General features: G+C 44.6%; 1 protein-coding gene across 3 annotated transcripts in view; it reads left to right on the top strand.

Annotated features, from left to right (window-relative positions):
* Window positions 1-13474, top strand: part of LOC309613768 (T-cell surface glycoprotein CD3 zeta chain) — a gene marked incomplete at its 3' end in the record, with an annotated part of 117065 nt that overhangs the window by 39147 nt on the left and 64444 nt on the right. Inside the window, exon 1 of one of the 3 annotated variants that reach the window (XM_082361081.1) lies at window positions 517-619. The exons of the other annotated variants lie outside the window; for them this stretch is intronic. Within the exon in view, the coding sequence (XP_082217207.1) occupies window positions 562-619 (58 nt within the window). The 5' untranslated portion in view covers window positions 517-561. Of the gene's footprint in view, window positions 1-516; window positions 620-13474 lie in introns of those variants that run through there. 3 annotated transcript variants of the gene reach the window in all.

A 13474-nucleotide genomic window follows, 5' to 3' on the forward strand; every position in this document is an offset into this window, starting at 1 on the left:
GAGGTCTAGAGATGTTGAGTGACTTACTCAAGGCTGCACAGCAGGTAGGTAGCAGAGATGGCACTATGGCCCAAGTATTCTGTCTCTACATTTCGCCTGACTCTGAATCCAGAGCTCTGTCATCTTACCAACCTCCATAAAATACACGAATCTAGGAAAGTGGCGGATATTCTTACATGCACTGGGAACTTGTAGTTGCCTAAGGACTGACTTCACCAATCAAGATAGGAGTTAGATGAAAATTAGACAAAAATTAGGAAAAAAGGAAAGTAAAACAACGGTTAAATGAGAAAAAAAGCAAAAATTCAGACAGACACACACACACCTACGTGTGTGCACATACACCCCCCCCCCCAAACCCTCAAACCTCCAGAGCTTCCTGCCTGTGAACCGAAAGGAGGAGTGTGAGTTTCCTGGCCCTGCTGGCAGGTGCCTTCTCAAAGGCCCCATCGTCCTCCACTTCCTGAGGAGGCTGCAGCCGAAGAGACTGCTTTTCTCTTCTTCGTCCAGTCACGGCTGCCTCGGCCTCTGCCCCCAGGCACCATCCTGGGGAAGGACAAGATGAAGCGGATGGCGCTTGTTACAGTGGCCACCCTGCAGGCACACTTCCCAATTACAGGTAAGGTCGGATGTATCGGATGTATCGATGGCAAGGAACTTTTCGGAACCCTTTGTGCACGTGTGTCGGGGGTGGAGGGAGATAGCAGAGGGCTGGTGAGGCGCCAGTGTCTCCTTTAAATCCTGCCCTCCCCAAATCAATGAGCAGCTGAGTGGGGAGGGGTCCAGCTTGATGCAGGCATCTGCCTCATTAAGGCCAAGCTGGGCATCAGCTCAGAGCCAGCTGCTTGAAAACACACCTGTGCAAAGTATGGATTTTTCCAGTGATAAAAGGAGAGAGAAAAGTCTGTGGTGGGGAAAGGATGAGGAGAAACTGAGGCAGGCCCCGTGTGGACAAGAGGAGAGGGGGTATTTAACAGAAGCCGGGAGGGACCAGAAAATGTCAGCCAGGCCATGTTTCGTGCCGAGACACTTTTCTAGTCTTTATGTATTCTTCTTTCACACCCTTGCTGGCTCCGTCACTCAGCCCCTTTCCTTCTTCCTTCTCCAACAAAGAACATTGCATTTGTTGTTGGTTAGAGAGGGTCATGGCTGTGGCCCTGGCTGACCTGAAACACCCTGATGGGCCAGGGGCTGACTGGGTTAATGAAGGAGGGAAGTGGCCTTCTTCAGGGTCTGTGTCTAGGCTTAGCTCTGACTTGGCTGCCTCTGTACCCCACAGCCAAGGGCTGCCTGATGACACACCCATCCAGGCTCAGTGACTAACCCACCGCCTCTTGCTTCAGGCAGCTCTCTGTCTGAGGCCAAAAAGCCAGAGATGCTGACGGAACGTAGGGGACAGATGAGAGGATGTGACTTGTTAAGCGGTCACCACGGGGAACAACCAACCAGCAACAGAGCCTACACCTCACTTCATTCCAGTCCTTAGAATCCGGCTTTGCCTGAATCCTTTTACCCTTACCGTGTTTTCTAGCTCAGATAATAAGAAGAAGTGAAAAGAAGACAAAATGGGCTGCCTCTGGGCATTGGCGTCCTGGCATTTTTTACAAAACATGGGACAAGCTGTATTTGAATCTAAAGAAGCCAGGAGAGTGGTCACAAACCAATGTCCTTCCTCCACTTTACAGCTCACCTCGGTGTGGGAGGGAGTTTGGCGACAAGGGTGGGAGGGCAGGAAAGGCCATTGGCGCTTTTGTTCCTGCCAGGGAACATGGCACAGCTGCCGCCTAGCACCTCGGGGGTTTCGAGGACTAAGTAATCGCGGGGTTTTCTGTAAGATCACAGCTCTCTTCTCAGAAAAGCCGTCTTGGGTATGAGTCACGCGGTGCCATAGGTAAGAACACCAGGGCAAGCCCAGAGCAGCCCATCCTCGTGTGCAGGGCACAAGAGGACCCAAGACGCCAAAATGGCCTGTGAATTCCATGACTTCAGAGGGAACCGCTGACAGCGGTAGATTCAGACCCTGGGCTTCAGTTTTGGGGGACGGCACTTGGTAGATAATTCTACCATGTGAAGTTTCCTCAAGGGTCTATTGGTGTTGGGTCTTGGGTCCAAGGCTGGGGCAATGGAATTAGAAGAGAAAATAAAAGCTGCTTGGGTGCTGGTGGCTGCCAGGAGTGGTAAACAAAACCCCACCCAGAAGACAAGATGGGGGCCATGCCGCATTTCCACAAGGTGTGGACAGAAAGAAAAGCCTTAGATTCATCTTTCAATGCCACTTGCTTTGCTGGTGTGGAGATTGAAATTTCAGCTATTTTTAGGTAAGGTTCCTGGATAAAAGTTTTCCAAAGTGTCCTAGCCCTGTTGAGGGAAGGCTGGGGAGGCTTAGAGAGGCCTTTAACACCGAGGGCCACAAATGGCACCCGTGTTGGCTGAGAAGACACACTCTATGATTTCCTTTGGAGGAAAGGCCGTTGACTGACGGAATTCGAGTTGAGGTCTTCCCTCTTTTCTTGCTCAGTTAAGCTACTCATCCCTGAACCCTTTTAAAGCATCTTCTTGTTGCTAAGACGTTTCCATTTGCATTTTCTTGCAAATGCCCAGATCATTAAGATCACGGCAAATAACGACCCAGTCTGTCTACCTGAGGAGGTCTCCCTGGGTGAGTCTGCCAAGACGGTCAGCCGAGGCTGGAAGAGATTAAGATGGCATGTCTAATGGCATGGGCAGACTTCTGCCTGCAGAGCCCTCAACTGCTCAGTGCCTCTAACTCCCTGCCTCACAGAGGTCATTTGTAAGGAAATGCAGCTTTGACACAAAGTCTCAGGAAATGCATGCTCCTAGGTGTGGTGGGAAGAGTCAGGCCAGTCACAGTGCTGCCAATTTCCCAGCTGTGCAACCTTAGGCAAGTTACTTAACCTCTCTGGGCCTCCGTTTTCTCACCTCTAAAGTAAGAATAACCTTCATTGCAGAGCTGTGAAAATGAGAAGTAAATGTTACGTGCCCGATATGTCCTAAACAGTCAATACGTGAAAGTTGTATTAATTCTTACTATTATTACATCCTGGCCTGTTTTCTTGTTCTCATTATCCAGGGACAGGAAATGGAAACCCATGGTTAGGAGTCTTAATTTGCTCTTGATTGTGTTGTAAAGCAGCACTGGGCATTTTCTCCATCTGTTGAAATGCAGCTCGTCCTTCTTTTGGTTTCTGAGCATACCTGTAACAGCTCAGGAACATAGCGGTGGTCCCTCCCAGTGGTGGGCCCAATTGTGAACAAGCATCAAAACCTTGCTGGGCCACAGGATGAGCATTACAGCTACCATGTCTATTTTTCTGAGACACTTATTCTGTAAGCGATATTCCCCCAAAGTGAAAACATGACTCACAATGCATATAAGTAGTTAGGGGGAGCAAATTAGAACACAGTCGCCCTGGTCATCACTGGTCAAGGTTGCCATCCAGAATTTGCAGCCAAATGTCTGGTGTGGATGCACAGTGACCAGGGTATTTAAATGAACACTCCTCGAAACCAGACCTTCGCTTAAACTGCTTGGAGCTGGGCTTGAGGGAAGCTTTTGCGTGATGCCAGGAAAAGTTTTTCATCGATGGCATTTTCACCAATGGTTTATTTTGACCTCTGGTCATCTGGCTCTGCTCATCCAGATGATCTACTTCATTTTCTACCTTGGTGGTTCTCAGATTTGCTGGCCTGTTTACACATCTGCTGCTGCAAAACATCCCCCAGAAACGGTGCTGGGAAACTCTTGTTTAGGTGAATGACCACTGCTGAATTTATTTTAAAATTCTTTTTATTTTTGCCTTTGTCTTTAAAAAATTAGATTTAATTTTTTACTGGATATACGCTTTTACTTTCAAGAATCCCTGGGCACTGTGTCTTGTTTTATTTTGAAGGATTCAGGCACCGTTAGGGAACTGTCTTGCTTTAGAGGTGTCCAAACACACACTCTGTAATCCTTTTTCTCCTGAACCTTATTTACCTATGGGTCAGCTAACTGATTAAATAAATAGCAACGATAGTTCAAAATAAATTTCTTCTCTGCTTGGGCCAGGGCTAGTTCTTATCAACATTAAAGTGACGGTAGATTTAATCAGTTTGAGCAAACATAAAGTCCATTTGGTTAAAAAATAATCAAACTAGTCATTTGATCTGTTAATTGAAACAAAACAGTCAGTTTAGTCACTGCACATACATAGCCATTCCTTCCAGCCTCAAACACAGTCTATGTTTTCTGAGGGAAAAGACGCTTCAGTCTTGCTCAGGGATGTGTCCCAGCACTTAGCATGGTGCCTGGAGCAGAGATCACGCGCAGTAAATATTTGTTGAGTGAATTGAAAGGTGGGTGAATGAAGGAAATCTAGACCTTTCCATGTGATTAAATTCACTTTAATGGTTTATGGAGGGGGGTCGTATATTGGAGTGGCATTATTGGGACCTTTCTTCTAGAGAACTTAGCATTAAACAAAGTACTTTAAAAAAACACAGAAACTAAGCTGGTGGAGGGGGCAGGGCAGTTTGAGTAAACAGACGGATTCAAAATGATTTACAAGGACAGTTTCAGACAAAATCCTACCGTTGTTAAAATTTTCTGGTTGGACCGTATGAAATTTCCTATATTCATTTATTTGGGACCTACAAAAATGATAATTTCATATGATTCAACTAACACTATATCTTGCAAATTAGACAAAGAAAGATGCTCATTTTTCTGACTTGGCTTTAACACTAGGGAAAAGCAGAAAATAAAGAAGGCTACGACCGTTGGAGATTAACTAATGAATTAATAAACTAATGAAAGGCACCAAGGAGAAAAATAAGAGTTTGTGGATTATAGCATAAATCGCATTATTCAATTGCCCAACTGCTTCAAAATATAGAAAGAAAAAAAAAAAAGCAGGATATCTAATCATTATAGTCCAAATTGGTCTAAGTTACTGAGTAAATATCCCAACTAGCTATCATTTTTTTTTCTCTCTCTTAATTTGAGGTATTTTACCAAAAATATCATAAAATCAGAGGAAGTTATACATTTAAAAAAATATTCCATTCCAGTATTTTTATAAGTGTTTAAATATCTTTATATAGTTGTTATTACAAAAACAATTTCAAGTGCTTTTTTTCCTTAATATTTTATTCTGAGCATCTTTTTTGATACTTAGCCTTCATGATTGTTTTTAATCGCTATGTAAATGTCCATAGTTTATGCATCCTATTTTCTTTACTATTTTATTATTGTTGGACATTTGGGCTGTCTCTAATTTTTGTTATTATAGCTAATGCTGCAAGAAAATCTTTACATCTGTAGCTTTTAAATTTTCTTTTGAATTACTTCCTTGGGCTAATTTCTCCAGGGCTGACAATTAAAGGAATAGGTTAAAGTAAAGGAACATTTCACAGGGTACTTTAGACTTCTGTTGAAGTCTAAAACAGTTTTTCTGTCAAGGAAAGAGAGTTTTTTCCCTAGCTCTCTGACCATCTGCAAGTGTTTCTTGCCTTTTCTGGAGCAGGCGATAGGGTGGAGGGAGAGAGGAGACCGTGGAACCAGAAAGATCTGGATCCAAGTCCTGATCTGTGGCCAATTGCCTACCTTCGGAGCCCCGTTCTTCCTCTGTGAGATGGCGGTAACCATGTCTACCTCACGCAGAGCACCGTGGAGTGGAGATACTGCTCGGAAGTGCCTACACACAAGAGGTGCTCGAAAAGCAGTAGTCATTATCATGTGTGCCTCAGTTTCCCAACCTACAAAATAAAGGATATCATTTTCCCAGTGGAAGAAAGTGGAAACCCTGGTACTAACATGCTTTCTTTGTCTTCCCTTGTCACTAAATTGCAGTAAACTTGGGCAGGAATCTCTTTAGTTTTCGCATCTGTGAAATGAATTGCGTATGGTCTTGTAATTACCAAGTTTTTAAGAACGTTTAAGTCACCTAGCCTCCCACCCCACTGGTATTGGCTCCTAGAATTAGGAACCTAAACTTCATTCTTCCCTGAAGCTCCAAATAAACAATAAACTTAAAACTTTAAAAAAAAATTCCGGACTTCCCCCTTATCACAATAATTTTAACTCTCCAGTGGGAGCCTCTGCTGTGAAAAATCCAAGGACAGATTCCAGCATTTTCTGCCTTGTGCCTTATGCTTGTGCGTCGGATGCAGATTTATGGCCACACAAGGACTTTGTTGGTGAGCAATGACTTGAAGAGAAAGCAAAGTGAGGTCTGAAGCAGCCAAACTGCAGTGGTGGAAATGTTAGGAGCTTCCACCGTCCGCTTTGCTTGCCTGTTATGATTTGTGCTACTCAGCAACTAATCTGCAGGCCCAAGGGGAAAAAAATAAATAGAAAGCATTCAAACAAGGACAGGCAGGATCCTCGCTGGTCCAGACCACTGTTCCGTTAGTGCAGTCGTCCCTTTATATTTACAAAATGCTTTCCAGCGCCTTCATTCATAACCATCCAATGGCAAGTAGCAGAAAAAGTATTGATTTTAAGATTCTCTTTTTATAAACAAAGAAAATGGGGTTCAGAGGTTTGGTGACTCGCCTAAGAGTAGAACCAGGCTCCAAACACGGTTTCTCTGATCCCTTGTTCGAGGTCTGTGCTCTCGAATGTTCCATGCAGCCTGTCTACCAGACCTGCTGTCAATTTGCAGTATTATACATCAGATGACTGAATTCTGAAGCAGATTTTTGAAGGTATTCCCCTTAGTAAGCACGTATTATGATTTTCCTCTCAATTTCTGAAGAAATAATTGTTTTGATGCTGAATATTCTCATTTAAATATACGTTTTTCTGCTGAGTGTGAAGTTAATTTGGTTGTTAATATAGAATTGCATTTTTCTCTGGCCTATTATTGTAGTTCTGATATCATGTTCTCCCCAACTGGTAAAATCCATATTTTCTGTTTTGCTGTTAATAAATATACCTATTTTGGAGCTTTTCTTGAGAGGGACCGGCCTCACTTTGCACACACCCCTTTCTGTGTGTGCAGGTACCGCCCCCCTGTCCTCTCTCCCGCCGACCACGTTATGCATAGGTGGAACTCAAATGTGTAAATCAAAGTGTAAATTAAATTGTATTTGAGAAGACTTGATCTTAAATAGTAGCCATTAACAAATCTGTTTGGTAAGAATGTATCTTCATGCAGTGTGTAAGGTTTTGTGGGGCGAGGTTTTCTAAAAGAATAGCACACTATTACACACAGATGCTGGGTTGAGATTTGTTTTTTTATATAAATCCTCAAGGACTGGGAGAATTACCTTTAAATGACAAATATCTATAATCAATTCTTAATTTCTTTTTCTAAATTTTATTTATTTATTTATTTATTTTTGGCTGTGTTGGGTCTTCGTTGCTGCACGCGGGCTTTCTCTAGTTGTGGTGAGCAGGGGCTACTCTTCGTTGTGTTCTCTTGTTGTGGAGCACAGGCTCTAGGTGTGCGGGCTTCAGTAGTTGTGGCACACGGGCTCAGTAGTTGTGGCTCACGGGCTCTAGAGCACAGGCTCAGTAGTTGTGACATACGGGCTTAGTTGCTTCACGGCGTGTGGGATCTTCCCGGACCAGGGCTCGAACCCGTGTCCCCTGCATTGGCAGGCGGATTCTTAACCACTGCGCCACCAGGGAAGCCCTCAGTTCTTAACTTCTTATGTCAGATTTTAGCCTTGAGTCCACTTGCATCTGCCTGGGCTGAGCTCAGGGAGTGCAAACCCTTTTGCTGTTGACTGGAGCAAAGCAAACCAAGATAAGAAATCTGATGCTCAGAGCAGAAGCATTAAATTGCCAGATTGTGAATATCGGTGGCTCTTAGTGGGGCCACTCCCCAAGCTGACTGGGAGGAGGGCTGGGAAAGGAGAAGTCTCTGAGAGGTTCTCCAGCTATTTTCAGGGCTGCTGGGTTATAGGTGCATTGCCTTTGCCAAACCCTGGAGTTGGGGAAGATGGCTCAGAACACAAACCAACACCACTATTTAGGATTAAACAAGTCACCACTTCTCTCTGTCGCTGTAGATACTAGAAAGTCAGCTGTGTGTTCCTTCATTTCACCAGGTCCCCAGCATGAGATGTTGTACTGGCTCGAAGCCATCATGTGAATGTCGGCCCTGAGTTAGGACTGCCTTTTCCTCATGCAGGCTGGGAGTGGCAGTGGAGACTTGGAGGGATCAGGTATTACAGGCAGAGTAGAAGAGACAGCCTGGGGGTGGGGCGGGTGGCTTTCGATTTGCGGCTGTGGGAGGCAGACTGGCCAGAGCAGCTTGCTCCCGGGAGAAGGCCGCTGAACGGGGGCTGCAGCGTGGGACCAGCCTGTGTCCAGGCCCCGTCCTGCGGGTTATAGCTCGGCGCGGGTGTGGCACGCACATGTGCTGGTGTGTGTTTACCTGTGTGCTCTGCTGGGGGTACAGATGTCTGTGCCCCAGTGTGCATGTGAAGGTGTGTGTGAGGCTGCGTGTTTGTGCACGTGTTCCAGTGTGTCCCAGCGTGTGGGGGCATTGTGTGTGCGCCTGTCTGTATGCAGATGGACGTGTCTTGTGTCTGCAGGTAAGTCTTTCTGTGTGCACCAGTGAGTGGCTTTCTGTGTATAATGTGTGCATGTAAGAGGAGATTGGTGGCAGCAGGACAGCTCTGTAGAAGGAAGGGCAAACATTGCTTGAGCTTAGAACTGGCGAGCTAGGCAGGAGAATGGCAGGGCTGAGACGTCACTGAGCCCATTCCAGGCATTCTGTGCAGAAGGGAGTCAAGAAAACTTCTGTCCAAGCTAGAATCTCTAGGATCATGGAGAGGTGGGAGCAGCTTCTTCATAGATGCAGAGACGTCTCAGGTCTCCCAACTGCCCTCAGAACTCTGCCATCTCCCAAGTAAGCCTGCTGTCTTTCTTTCTTTCCGTCTTCCTCCCAGTTCCCTCTACTTAGAATGCCTACCCTACTCCCACCCCGAACTGTGGAAACCCTGTCTTCCCCTTATAACGAAGTCCAGATACCTGGGGATCTCCCAGACCCACTGTTGGCATTGTTACCAGCGTTGAGGTGACAAAGGAAGGTGGAAAATTGTTGTTCTCATAACTCAAGGTTAAAAACCCAACACAAATAGTTCCCTACGGTGAGCCCTTCTCAGAGTGGAGGCCCAGCACACAGAGTTTCAGGAACACGTACCCGTCAGCAGAAAATGTCACCAGCTCCCCAAATTCTCACCAGTTCCTCCCACAGTGGCCATCCTCTGAGTTTTGACTAAAAGAGTCAAAATACATTTGATGCTTTTCTTTCTTCCTGCCCTCAGAATAGATAAACAATTCAATAAGGTGGCTTGTGGTGCCCTATTTTGGCTGTCGAGAGTTGGTATCGCCAGACTGATAGCTATTTTTAATATCTGGTTATTCAAACCATCTGAATGGCACATTTGCCCGCAAGGGCCGCCTTGCTCCTCCATTGGGAAAGAGAGCGTGGAATTGGAAGGAAAAGGGAGGAGGTGCCTGGCAGAAAATGGTGCAAATGGTGCATTTTTAGGCCTTACAGACCTTTCTAAGGCGACGAGAATTTAATTCTGTGTCCTGTCTTTTCTTTGCAACAGCCAGTTGAAAATATGAATTAAAAAAAAAAAGTTTGCTGCTTTAAAATACTTCTTGATCTGCCATTCTTGCTAAAGTACTTAGAATTATACATATCTTTGCACCATGGCCATGATCCAAAGGAACCAGAGCAACTGAGAAAACTGTTCATTGGTGGTCTGAGTGTTGAACATTTTGAGAAGTGGGGCACACTCACAGACTGTGTGGTGATGAGAGACCCCCAAACCAAACATCCCAGGGCCTTTGGTTTTGTGACTTACTCTTGTAGTCACACGAGGTGGATGCGGCAATGTGTACCTGACCACACAAGGCTGATGTGTATGTGGTGAAGCCAAAGAGAGCTCTTTCTAGAGAGGCTTCTGTAGAGTCCATCTAACAGTGAAGAAAATTGTTCTTGGTGGCATTAAAGAAGACACAGAAGAATATAATTTGAAAGACTACTTTGAAAAGTATAGCAAGACTGAAATCATAGACGTTATGGAAGACAGGCAGAGTGGAAAAAAGATAAAAATCTGCTTTTGTGATTTTTGGTGATCATGATACAGTTGATAAAACTGTTGTTCAGAAACACCATACTTTCAATGGGCATAACTGTGAAGTGAAAAAGACCTTTTCTAAGCAAGAAATGCAGTCTGTGGGATTGCAGAGAGGTGGAGGTAGATATGGCAACTTTATGGGTCATGCAGGACACGTTGGTTGAAGAGGAGCCTGTGGTTGTGGATGTGGTGGCAGCGGGATGACGGTGGTTATAGTGGATCTGGAGGTGATGGTGGCAACTATTGTGATGGTCCTGGTTATAGCCTTAGAGGAAGCTAACGTGGTGGTGGACCAGGATATGCAAACCAAGGTGGTAGAAATGCTAGCGGTGGCAGAGGATATGACGATTATAATGAAGGAGGACATTTTGGCGGTGGTAGCTATGGTAGTGGAGGATACTACAATGATTTTGGAAATTATAGTGAACAACAGTAATCAAATTATGGGCCCATGAAGGGGGGCAGTTTTGGTGGAAGAAGCTTGAGCAGTCCCTGTGTTGGTGGTTATGAATCTGGTAGTGGAGGGGTGGATATGGTATCAGAAGTTTCTAAAAACTCAGCAGAAAAGGGTTGAAGTTCTTAGCAGGAGAGAGTGAGGAGTCGTCAGGAAAGCTGCAGGTTGCTGTGAGGCAGTCGTCCCAAATGCATTAGAGGAACTGTAAAAATGTGCTACAGAAGGAACAAGGATCCGTAGTCAGAAAAGTTATTGCAGCTTGAACAGGAAAACTTCTTGTTCAGGGCTGTCATAGCCACAGTTTGCAAAAAAGTGTAGCTATTGGTTACTGCAATGTTGTGTCAATTAGATGTACATTCCTGAGGTCTTTTACGTCTTGTAGATTTGTCTTTTTCATTTCCTTACATCAGTATCTTGTCTTATAAATTGTGATATTGGTAACCAGGAATAAAAATTAAGGAATTTTTAACTTAAAAACAAAATAAAACAAATCATCTGGTAAACCACTTGACTTATCAATGAGCAAATATTTACCAAGCACTTCTCTTGTGCCCCAAGGAAAACAAACAATTCTGTAGATGCTTGGCCCAACCAGTCCATTGACGAGGCCCGTGTCTTGGAGATGGATGTTGAGTGATTGAGAGCCCACAGGTAAAAGAAAGCTTCCCTAGTTCTGTAGGTCATGTTCTCAGGTTTTATGAAAAAGTCTTAATTTCCCTACAGGCTTGCTTCTTTATGGTGTGGTCTAATTTTCATCATTTTGTGAGCCTGTGCTAATTTCCATGCTGAGTTTAGTAGCAAAGGAGGCGTATATCAGGAGATACAACCAAGACTATTTTGAGCTAGGCTAGAGAGCTTCAGAAATTTCCCCCTTTGATTTCTTCAGATTAGAGAGAAATCTTTGTCTTTTCTCCCACTTCACTATCAATGCTTCAAAACCCAGACCTATATAAAATACACAAATGCTTTCTGGACAAAATGAATCTTGTCTGTTTTCTTTGGATTTCGGTGGGAACAATAAAGATTGAGCTACAAAAGGTTGGCAAAGAGGCTTATTCTTTTTCTTTCTATTAAGTGTAGAGGCTTCAAAAGAACAGCTCAGAAAGTCAAATAATTGTATCCACCGCAGCTCACCCATCCATCTCCCTGCTGACCTGGCCTGTGAAATCCCCTTTAAAAACTTGGCCAGCTCTCACCTGCCCATTGCAAATGCTGTATTGTTAAATGTTCCCATCCATAATTCCACAAGGGAGGCTGCTATAAAGCAAATTCCTTCCATTTCAACAGAGTATCTCGTCAGGAATAGCGCTCCGGGGTGAGGGGAAGGGTGCCTCTAATTTTCAAAGCTTTGTAATTTCATCTTGGAGAGGGAGGTACTTGGAAACCAAAAACGGATTGTGAATAAAGTTATGATCACAAACTCTTGCAACCCAAAATGGCCAGTGGGGAGGATGTGAAAGGGAAGGTTTGGAGAGCAGTTTTTGATCTTCATGACAATTTCTTGATTTCTTTAGTTTGGAAAAAAAACACAACTGTTTGTTTCTAGCTGTGGCTCTAAACATAAAGCCTCAGACTCAGAGCCGATCTAATTGCTGGTTTGGTTTCAGGCCATAGCTTCCTCAGAAAATTCCTGTCAGCCATTTTGAAGAGCACAGAATGGCTCCTCCGTGCCAAGGGATTAACAGAGGATTTGGCTGCTACGGGATTTTAAAATTTGGGGGGTGAATATTTTGCAGCAGCATTCAAGCCTGGAGTAATTGCAACTTAAAAAAGAAAGAAATCTAACCTCAAAATTGGCTAATCATCTCAGATTCAGTGCAGAGTGATCACCCAGGGAAGCAGGTGTTGTGCCACTGGGTCCTCTCTAGGGAGTCCTCTCTATCGTCCTGGATGCTTTCCGCGTAGAGTTCCTTCAAACCCATGGTTTTCCTCCAAGTTTGACCCTATGACGTTATCTTTCTCTCCCATCACCTTCATTCCTTTTTCCCGAAGGTTTTTAAAAAATCCTTTCCAAGGGAATACACAAATCACATTTAATGGGATTTTGAATTATGCAAATTCAAAATAATGCAATACAAAAACTTAATAAGGTCTCAATTTATGTGCACTATTTACAATACTGTGACTCCGGTTTTGTATTTATTCCTGTGAGAAATTAACTTGAATTTTGCAGAATCATCAGGAATGCACCTCTCATGTAGTGTAACTACTTCGTGATCAGAAGGGGCCTGTGATAATATCGTGATTAGCTGAGGTGGGCATGGGGAATGCTGTCAGTGAGTTGTACTTTCAGTGACAAGAACAGTAGACGGAGCCTCTCGGGAAAGATTTTCTGTGACCCAAAGATTTTCTGTGACCTTGCTCTGGTATGACAGAATCACGGAATATATGAGCTGGAGAGGATAGATACCTTCAAGTTCTACTTCTGGATTTTACCAGGGAAGAAATGGTGGTCCAAGAGATCAATAAATCAGCCAAATGTCATGTAGCAGAGTCAGCTCTTGAACCCAGGATTTTTGATTCTCGCCCCAGCTATCGTTCCTCTGGGCCACCAGGCTGCCCTGTTGTAAAGGAGTGGTGTTTCCTGAGCTGGGCACTTGGGTCTCAGGTGTGTGCAACGAGGCCTCACATTGGAATGGCAACTGCAAGAGGGCTGCGGCTGGCTGGACCACGTTAGTTCATCCTAGCCATGAGGCCCTGACGGTGGCAGACTGGCCACTTCCGTGAGCAGGGGGACAGCCTTCAACTATTTCAGGAGGCGCAAAAAAGCACTGGGTCATCCCTACCGTGAGGAAACCCCGGATGGGGACAGTTGATACTGCTGCGGAGCCTCATTTGATCAAGTTCCCATTGTTTTTAAGTTCTTTGCCTATTAATGTCACAGGCCCTGACCTGCCCACCTACAAGACAGCA

Source organism: Balaenoptera borealis (assembly GCF_965194805.1).
Source record: "Balaenoptera borealis genome assembly, chromosome: 1".
Lineage (NCBI taxonomy): Eukaryota > Metazoa > Chordata > Mammalia > Artiodactyla > Balaenopteridae > Balaenoptera > Balaenoptera borealis.